Source organism: Diceros bicornis, chromosome 3, assembly GCF_020826845.1.
Source record: "Diceros bicornis minor isolate mBicDic1 chromosome 3, mDicBic1.mat.cur, whole genome shotgun sequence".
Classification (NCBI taxonomy): Eukaryota; Metazoa; Chordata; class Mammalia; order Perissodactyla; family Rhinocerotidae; genus Diceros; species Diceros bicornis.
Genome location: NC_080742.1, coordinates 34,589,369 through 34,600,048, shown reverse-complemented (window position 1 = coordinate 34,600,048; position 10,680 = coordinate 34,589,369). Strand labels below are relative to the sequence as shown.

General features: G+C 41.9%; 1 protein-coding gene across 1 annotated transcript in view; it reads right to left on the bottom strand.

The window, feature by feature from the left end:
- Positions 1-6,883: 6,883 nt before the first annotated feature.
- The window catches only part of LOC131422916 (uncharacterized), a 10,255-nt gene continuing 6,458 nt past the window's right edge, over positions 6,884-10,680 (bottom strand). The window contains exon 2 of the mRNA XM_058570544.1: positions 6,884-7,272. Within this exon, the coding sequence (XP_058426527.1) occupies positions 7,051-7,272 (222 nt within the window). The 3' untranslated portion in view covers positions 6,884-7,050. The remainder of the gene's footprint in view (positions 7,273-10,680) is intronic.

Below are 10,680 nucleotides of genomic sequence, written 5' to 3'. Positions count from 1 at the left end.
TATTGTGTTTGACACCATCTGAGAAAAAGAAGAGAGATGAGTCAAACTATTTATAATTAAGGGATGGAGGAAATAAGACTGGAAGTCGAACAACAATAAGAATTTATAATTCCTCCCCAAAGGGATATAAACAAATGCAGAAGCTTCCTGTTTATAGCTCAACAAACCAGGCAATCTCCAAGTAGCAGGCGGGGCAGGTCTTTGGAAATAAGATCCAGATCAGCCCTGGATTTTTATATTTGTGTTCTGACAGTTTGGCTCAAAGATACAGCTACAGGCTTTTCTCCCTCCCCTTAGCCTTCCTCCCAACTCTTGCTTCCTTCCCCAGACTCCTTTTCTTCTCAGCCTATAGTTTAGGGTAGAGTTGGCCTGACAGCAGCAACGGAGGCCCTACGCCATTTGGAAACCTGATCCATCCTTGCAGAAATGAGGTAGCATTCCCAACAGCAATGAAATGTCAAGAGAAGCAGGAGTGGGAGGAGCAGAGGGAAGGCTGAGAGCAGCGGAGGTAGATGCAGCCCCTCTTTCTCCCTTTCCTCCATACTTCACAGTAACCTAGTGAATTGCCATATGCCAGAAAATTGTTATAGTTTTACATACAATAGTCTATACAAATTTGTATAAATCTCTTCAAATCTATGATGATTGACATAACAAGCACCCTGTAACGTCCTACCTCAACTCACCCACATAAGCTTCCACCCTTCCATGTAATTCCCATCTACCAACATGCTTCTATTTCATTTTCTTTCATTTCTAGCTTAAATCTGTGGTCTATTACAAGATGTACAACTATAAGTGGAAATCCTGGACCTTGTGATACAACTGGATTTTGTAATATGAGGGGATGGGGTAGAGGGAGGATTGATGCAGGGCCAAGCTTGTGGTCCCAGCAAAGGAGATAGAGTGGCTAGTGAAAAAAGAAGAAAATTAAGAGAATATGTGTCTTGAAAGCCAAGTGATTAAAGGGAAGGCAGTGATTAACTGTATTAAATGTTGCTGATAGGTCAACTAAGGTGAGAACTGAGAAATGACCATTGGATTTTACAGTGTAAGGGTTACTGGTAAGTTTGGTGGAACGTGGGAGAGAAATCCTTTTGGAATGAGTTTAGGAGAAAACAGAAGAAAATTGGATATGGGGAATTTAGATCAACCGTTGGAAGAGTTTTACTGTTGAAGGTAGGAGAGAAATGGAGCAATAGACAAAGGAAGAAGTAGAGTCATAGAGTCAAGAATTTGTTGTTTGTTTTTCTTAAGATGAGAGAAAAATAGCAAGATCACGCACTGAGTGGAAAGTTCCTGGAGAGACCCACTCCAGCTGTGTTAGTACTATTAATTAGCTCCTTCCTGTTTTTAAACTAGATTACATACTCTCTCAGAATTACTTATCTATTTTTAATAATTAAGCTTTCAGACTTCTAGGAAAGCTGAATGCTATCTCTATGTACTGCTTCTACCCTTTATTTCTTCAAAGTACTCTTTGTTCAGGTCAACAACGACATCCTCCTTAACAGATCTAATGGTTAATTTTCTACTCTGTAACTGCTTAATGCAATGATTCTGATCCATCCTCCTACTTGTTGCCAACTCTTCCGTTGGCTTCCAGGCTACCACTGTCTCCTGATTCTCCTTTCCTCTTCTTCTATGCCTTCTTAGTCTGTTTTGCCTGTTCTTGCCTCAGTCTTCTATGCCTGTTCCTGTTGTGCCTGCCCCTCCAGAGTTGTCATCCCCAAGCCCCTGTCTTTAATTATCCTCTCTCATGTACTTCCAGGGTTATCAGCTGCAATATCTGGCTTCAGTACCTACCTCTATTCATGGTTCAATAACCTATGTAATAATAATGCCATATAACATTTACTAAGCAATTACTTTATGTGCCAGGCGCTTTGCTAACTGATGTATCTGCCTTGTCTCATTCAATCTACACCAAATACTCATCTGACTGCTACTATCCTCATTTTGAAGTGAGGAAGTTTATGCTCAGTATGGCTCTGAATCTTGTCCCATCCCACAGAGTTAGTAAACGGCAGAGCTTTGATTGAACCCACTGTCTATTTGACTCTAAAGCTGTTGTTATAACCACTGTATTTTATTGTCTTCTAAAACTCTAACTCAGATCTCCTTATGTTTAGATTGGTACACCCATCCAACTGCCTAATGGATGTAGCTCAGGCATTTTTATCTTAATATATATTAAACTAACTCAACATTGCTCCTCATTCCAACCCCTTCCCTATCCCGCAAATGTCCCTGTTTCAGTATCTCCTCCTCTGATATTCTTTATTTATTATCATGGTTTCTCCTTCAGCCCATTCCCCAAGTCTAGAATGTTCTGAATTTTCCTTTCCCTCATTTTCATGTGCATTGGTCTCCAAGTCACTGCAGAGGTGCCTCTGCATCCCAGTGCTGCTGACATTCTCCTCTGTTTGCTAATTGACTTCCTGCTGCTGGGCTCTCCACTGCAGTTGGCCCTCACCACAGCTATGAGGGTTAGCTTTTGAAAAAGTCAATCTGATCATTTTACTCCACTTAAAAATCTCTTATGGCCACTGTCACCTCCACTGTCATTTCCATTCTCCTTATAATGTTACTCTGTAATTGGCCTTCCTGCCTTGCCTATCAGAGACATCATGGACATACGTGAAGAATTATATTTCAAGATATATATGGATGCTATTATGCCGGAAGACAATATGAGTTTCAAAATCTTTACTACATTTTAAGTGGCTTATCACTTATTTTTCTCAATCAGTGGGAAACCAAATGTACAACATTGTCATATGAGACTGCTTAATTTTTTTTTTTGCTGAGGAAGATTTGCCCTGAGCTAATATATATTGTCAGTCGTCTTCTTTTTTTTCCGCTTGAGGAAGATTTGCTCTGAGCTAACGTCTGTGCCAACCTTCCTCTATTTTGTATGGGGGTTGCTGCCACAGCACGGCCACCGATGATTGGTGTAGGTCCGTGCCTGGAAACTGAACCGCGGGCCGCTGAAGTGAAGTGCACCGAACTTAACCACTAGGCCACAGGGCTGGCCCCTGAGACTGCTCAATTTTTTGACATTAAAAAAGACAATCTTATTCATAATTACATATCAACTAGATTATTTTCCTGTAAAAGCTCTTGTTTACTTAATATTCTCAGCCAGAGCTGTTCCCTAGCTGTGGACCCTGCAGCTAGGGCAAATTAATTTTAGATAATAAACTTTGGTAATGGTTGAGTGACAGAGTAGAGATAGGTAAGTGGGGATAGGAGAAGATGGGGATACTAACACCAGACTCTTTTCAAAACGGGAACAGGATGAATTCTATGTTCTTTTTTTTTTTTTTTTTTGGTGAGAAAGATCGGCCCTGAGCTAACACCTATTGCCATCTTCCTCTTTTTGCTTGAGGAAGATTGTCTCTGAGCTAACATCTGTGCCAGTCTTCCTCTATTTTTTTCTGTATGTGAGTTGCCACCTCAGCATGGCTTGATGAGCAGTATGTAGGTCTGCGCCCAGGATCTGAACCTGCGAACCCCCGGGCCACTGAAGTGGAAGGCGCAAACTTAACCATTACACCACCGGGCTGGCCCCATGAATTCTGTGTTCTTAATAGCTCAATTAAAATAATAAAAAATGCCTCTGGTCCTTTGTTAGCTTCCTAAAAAAATGTAAGTGAAGCCTGGAAAAAAGATTATAGTTAGTAATACACTATATATTAATATAGCACAACCTGGACTTCATTTGTATTCTGAAATAAAAAGGACAATCCTCTTAAACAGGTCAGTCTCCCAGATAAGAGGCCGCGTGGGGTTGTAGAGAATGGACTCTAGGTTCAGATCCACTTGGATTTAAACCCTGGATGCACTCCTGAATAACTGTGTGATCATGAGCAAGTCCTCTCTTATCTCTGATTCTCAATTATCTTTAAATGGGGGGAAATATTTGCAATGTAAATATGAGGATTCTTGGGAGTAAAGATCAATAAGTGTTAATTTCTCAGCCTACATTGGAAAGCCCTAAATAGCTCACATTTATTTTAACAGTTAGAACTCCAAGACTGAAGGAACTAGGAAGTTAAATAATTAAATAATTTCAGTCCCATTATTTTCCAGATGTGGAAACCCAGGAAGATCACGTCAGTTGCCATGAGACACAGCATAAATTATTTAAATTATTTGTATATCTGGTAGACCTCCATATTCTAGTTTCCTAACCCAGCATTGTTAACATGCTTTGATGGGGCCATTATGGGCTCACAGCTTGGTAGGAGACTCACACCTCAACTCAGTTACCAGTATTATAAGGCTGGGACATCAGCTGTAAGAGAAGTAGGAGCCCCTTCTCTTACATGAAATGCAAGAACGTACAATGTAAGAATGTAATGAAAAAGGATTCATTGTCCGGAGCGCCACAAGGAAAGCTTCATCAAATCTGTTATAGTGAAAAGACAACATTCTAGGGGGCCGGCCCGGGGGCGCAAGTGGTTAAGTGCGCGCGCTGCGCTGTGGAAGCCCAGGGTTCGCCGGTTCGGATCCCAGGCGTGCACCAACGCACCGCTTGGCAAGCCATGCTGTGGCAGCGTCCCATATCAAGTGGAGGAAGATGGACACAGATGTTAGCCCAGGGCCAGTCTTCCTCAGCAAAAAAAGAGGAGGATTGGCAGATGTTAGCATAGGGCTGATCTTCCTCACCAAAAAAAAAAAAAAAAAAAAAGACAACATTCTACTCTTCTCGCGTATTCTACTCCAACTCACCATTTAATAATTTGACAAGTATTTATGCAGTAAATGTCTGCCAGGTAGTATTTGAGTTGATCTGAAAAGTCCAAGAGTTTACAATTAAAGGATGGGGGAGAAATAAAATGTAGAAGAGGATGGTAATAACAAGTAGTGATTGTATCCCTAAAGGAAAAGCAAACAAATATAGAAGCACCTTCTCTAACATAGCACCAAACTGGGCAACCTCCGAATAGTCAGGGATGAGGCTCCTTCACCCAACTGGAGAAATAAAGAACCCAATCAATCAATGTGAGTTTTTCAAAATTCAGAGTCATTTCCTTTTTATTGTCTAGCTCTCAGATGTAGCTTTAATAGTTTCCTCCCATTATTGTCCCTTCCTGTCACCCCTTCCCTTACTTCCAGCTTCTTGTCTAGGGAGGAATCTTCCTGGCAGCAGCAAGCCCTGTCAGAGATGAGGTAATGTCCAGTCTGCATTCGCATGCCAGACAAGCAGGCGTGGAGAAGGGCAGGGAAGACTGGCTGTGGGGAGATTAGAGGGAAAATTGAGGACAGCTGAGTGCTGCCGGCAGCACGCTTGCTGTACCTCTGTGTCCCTCTGCTCTCCAGATCTCATAGCACTCTGGTGAACTGGGGAACCTCAGTCACCCAGAAAGTTCACATCTGCCCACCTCCCATCAGGACACAGCAGGATGCCGGACTGTGCCTTGAGACCCTTTTGAATGGAACTGGATGAAGAGAATTCAGGGGGTGTGGGAAATCATTTTTTTTTTCTCTCCTCGTGGCTCCCAAACTTGCCCCACCCTTTGCTTGCTCCCAGAGCTCAAAGAGACATTTCTTCCTAAAAGTAAAATGAATGAACATCTACAGAGAAGTGTGATTTACATGGTTAAATGCATTGTTCAAACTTTATTGTAACCCCAATAACAGAAATAAAAAGAAAATGATGCCCCCAGAATGCCAACATCTTAGCCAGATACAACTGTCTTTTTTTTTGGTGAGGAAGATTTGCCCTGAGCTAACATCTCTTGCTAAAATTCCTTTTTTTTTTTGGCTTGAGGAAGATTAGCCCTGAGCTAACATCTATGCCAGTCTTTCTCTACTCTGTATGTGGGTCGCTGCCTCAGCATGGCTGATGAGTGGTGTAGGTCTGCACCCAGGATCCAAACCCTCAAACCTGGGCCACTGAAGCGGAGCATGCCAAACTTAACCACTATGCCATCGGGCCGGCCCCCACGGATACAACTGTCTTTTTGTAAAAAGTGCAATTTATACTCTATTCATCTCCTTTTTCTAATTTGAGATACAATAGTCCTCACTTATCTGCAGTTTCATTTTCCATGGTTTCAGTTATCCGTGGTCCAAAATATTAAACGGAAAATTCCAGAAGTAAACAATTCATAAGTTTTAAATTTTAGTGCTATTTGAGTAGTGTGATGAAATCTTGCACTGTCCCACTCCATCCCACCCATGATGTGAATCATCCCTTTGTCCCTGTATCCACACTGTATACACTACCCACCCATTAGTCACTTTGTAGCCCTCTGTCTCCGTTATCAGACTGTCTGTTGCAGTGCTTATAAAGTAACCCTTCTTTTACTTTATAATGGCCCCAAAGTGCAAGAGTAGTGATGCTGGCAATTTGGGTATGCCAAAGAGACGCCGTAACGTGCTTCCTTTAAGTGAAAAGGTAAAAGTTTTCTACTTAATAAGGAAAGAAAAAAAATCATGCTGAGGTTGCTAAGATCTACGGTGACTTTTATTACAAAACATTGTTATAACTGTTATATTTTGTTATTGTCGTTAATCTCTTACTGTGCCTAATTTATAAATTAAACTTGATTACAGGTATGTATGTATAGGGAAAAACATACTGTATAGAGGGTTTGGTACCATCTGCGGTATCAGGCATCCACTGGGGGTCTTGGAACGTACCCCCTATGGATAAGGAGGGACTATTGTATTTTAAGTTATGAATCAATGGTTCAGAATTCTCAATCTGAATCACTATCGGAGTTTTTAAAAGGTGTGGATGACCATGCTCCACCTTGACCTACAGAATCAAAATCTCAGGACTCTGTGTTTGTAAAATGATCCCCTATGTTGAAGACAATAGGAGTTGCTGCATTTAAACAAAAATTAAAAATTTTTTATTGAGGTAAAATTCATATAACATAAAATTCACCATTTTAACCATTTTTAAGTGTACAATTCAGTGCCATTTAGCACATTCACAACATTGCACAACTGATGTATTTTTGCAAAGCATTTGAGTTACATCTGCTGATATATTATGTAAAACTAGAAAGTTAACACTTGCAACAGATAAAATTAAAGGCTATTTTTTAAACTAGCAAGTATTTTCTTATGATGTTGGTTATTTCCACCCCAGTCTATTGAGGCAGAATTGTAGAAACATCTGGGGATAGTTGCAAGTGTCCTGTTCACCTCTCCAGCTCTGAAAGAGTGAGCAAGGCTGCCCGGCATTCTGCAAGACCTCCTTTCTGTAGTACAGGCATACCTCAGAGACAGTGCAGGCTTGGTTCCAGACCACTGCAATAAAGTGAATATCACAATAAAGTGAGTCACATTAATTTTTTGGTTTCCCAGTGCATATAAAAGTTATGTTTACGCTATATCTATTAAGTAGATAGCATTATATCTAAGAAAACAATATATATACCTTAATTAAAAATACTTCATTACTAAAAAATGCTAACCATCATCTGAGCCTTCAGTGAGTTGTAATTTTTTTGCTGATGGAAGGTCATGTAAAAAACGCAATGTGTGTGAAGTGCAGCAAAATGAGGTATGCCTGTATATGATGTGGATATCAAGGTAAGTCCAATAATAACAATAGCTGACGTATTTTGAACTTTTACTGTGTTCCAGCTACTCTGCTAGTTCTCTAATCCTCTCATTATTTCCAAACCTCCCAACAAACCTGCAAAGTTTGTATCTTTTTTCCATTTGGCAAGTGAAGGAACTGAGGATCAGAGGGGACTTACTCCAGGTCACACAGCTTGAAGGTCATGTAGCCAGGATTCTATATTTGATCTGTATGATTCCATTGCTCATATTCTCTCTCCCAAAGCACAGCATGAGAGCTTGTGAAAGCAACATTAGGTGGAGAAGCTGGTTCAAGCATTAAATAAAAGCCAAGAGTTCTGAGTATCTGAACCCAAGGTATGGAACCAGGGAGGCCAACACGGGGGAAGAAGAAACGGGGGGACAGAATGCTAGCCAGAGGGTAGGGGCTGTGCTTGAATTTTTGCTTGTTCACTTCATAGACTCCTCCCTTCCTTGGCAGGAAAGATTTGCTGGAAGCAAGCTTTAATGTGTGCCTGTGTGCCCACTGGGTCGGGGCCAAGACAGGCTTCCACCGTCACTAGTTGACCAGCATCAAGGGTAGGGTCAAGCTAGAGGGAGTTTTCAAGTGTGTTAGGAGGCCAGTGGTGGGGGGAAAGTCTTTAAAAAATTCCTTGATGCACTAGTGGGTTTCTATAACGTCCTCCTGGGTATTCCAAAGCTGGCTGGCCCCTAGTCATTCAATCAGCAAGTATTTATTGCGTGCCTCCTATGTGCCAGGTATTGTGCTTGGCTCTGGACTGTGTCAAGAGGAGTAGAGAGAGACCTGAGAAAAGGTGGAGGGAGAAATGATAATTTTTAGGGAAATGGCTATTCTGTAGGAAGACAGCAGTTTACTGTAGGACATTTCTATGGAGGCTGAGCAGGTGGAAGAACCATGGTATCTGTAGGGGGTACAGCAGAAGAGAACCTGCTGATTCACCTTGTCTGAGTGTGTTTGGGCACTGGGCAGGAGGATAATTGCATGGCCAGTTTTGAATGGTGCCTTGCCAAGTAGGGGCATATGTTGGAATGGAAGATTGGAGGCTAATTGGCTGAATAGTGCATGAAGATGGAGAATCTCTTTCATGATCAGGTAACTTTGCTCGTACGTGGGCAGTTGTGAGCTGGGTGGAGGTGCAGTGGGACCTTAGTTTGAATGTGGCAGGGACCACATCTGAAGTGGAGGCCATGATAATTGCAGAGGAATTTAGAACTCAGAATGCTGCTGCAGCCTGGGCTTCTCCTTGTCTTGGAGGTAGACTTCAAGAGTAGGGTCAAGCTAAAGAGAGTCCGCAACTGTATTAGTTTCCAAGGGCTGATGTACTAAATTACCACAAACTGGGTGCCTTAAACCAACAGAAATTTATTCTTTCACAGTTCTGGAGGCCAGAAGTGTGACATCAAGATGTCAGCAGGACCAAATTCTCTCCGAAGTCTCTAGGGGAGAATCCTTCATTGTCTCTTCCATCTTCTGGTGGCTCCAGGTGTTCCTTGGCTAGTGGCTATATAACTACAATCTCTGCCTCTGTCTCCACATGGCCTCTCCTCTGTTTCTCTGTGTCTCCCGTATGTGTGTCTTTTATAAGAACACTTGTCATTGGATTTAAGGTCCACCTGGATAATCCAGGATGATCTTGTCTCGAGATCCTCAATTCACTTACATCTGCAAAAACGCTTTTCCCAAATAAAGTCACATTCACAGGGTTCTGGGATCTGGGCAGATATTTTGGGGACCACCGTTCAACACACTACACCAAGTCCCTTGCATACTATGTTCAGAGATGCAAATAGACAGAGATGACCTGATAGGTGAGCCTGTATTTTAGGCTGTTATTTGCCTGCCCTGATAATTCCCTCTCAGCCTTCCTTACCTCTATGCTTCCACCAGATGTCTTGGATCATGGCCAGATGCCCAAGATGTGTTTTTCTGCCTGTGCTGGGGCCTGATGGCTGATATGCTCACTCTGAAGCATTTCCTGAGGGCCTGGCCTGGGAGTCCAGCTTCCAAGCCACAGTGTCTGCCTGGATACTTAGCAGTAGGTGAAAATAAATCATTTTGAGAAGGTGACCCATATGCTCTTAATAAACAGTAGCTACTATTGTTATTTCTAGATCTTCCACAATTAGTCTCGGTAGTCTGAGTGTAGCCTTTACCAGGTACTAGTTTCTTAAATGTCCCGCTTTCAGGCCATAGAGGCAGCCTCCATAGCTAATAATTTTTGCTCTCGGCTTTCTGAGCTGTAGATGCAGGAGTGAACGCCATTTGTACCTGCATCCTTCTGGGAAACTCTATTCTCTTCTATGGTGTTAAAAACCTTGCTTTGAGGTATGGGCTGGGTTCTGTCATGGTGGCCAAAACTGGAGTAAGAGTGAAATGAGTCTTCAACTGCTGCAAAGCGTGCTGATAGCTGGAATCCAGGAAACTCTGTCCCCTTTGGCAGGCATTGTTGAGAACAGTTATGGCCGAGATATTGTGGAAGAATTGATCATATCTGACAAGCCTCAGGGACAACTGGACTCTCTTCTGAGGACCTTTCACTAAGAAATGTGGACTCCAGTTCAGTTTTATCCTGGAGAGATGCTCATAATATTTTATTAAATGTGAAAACCAAGTAGCAGACTAATGTTATAGGATGATATTATATAACGCAACGGCAGGCTGTATTATGACGTTCTCCCTTCTCTGCTGTATTTTTCTCCATAGCACTTACTTATCCTTATCTATGTATTTAACTTATGTATGTTGTTGATTGTCCCTGTTCCTCTGAACCATCAATGTAAGTTCCGTGTCCCAGAACACAGTATATATTGTCCCAGTCTCAATATATACTGTTACTTTAATGAAGAAATTAAACCATGATTTTCTGCCTTGACAACGTCAATACGCATAACTGCCACAAGAAGGAAAAGGGGTTAATTTGGTTTCTAGCCACTAGTCCAACTTTCAGCAGCTAAAAATCCTATTCAACTCTGCCTGTTGTGTTCGAGAACAAGGAGGCCAACGTGGGTGAGTTGCAATGTAGTAAGAGACGTGGTCAGAGAAGAATGAGTGGACGTTGGTCCGGCTTCAGGATTTGCTATATGAGTCTGATTTTCTGGGGGCCTTTTATT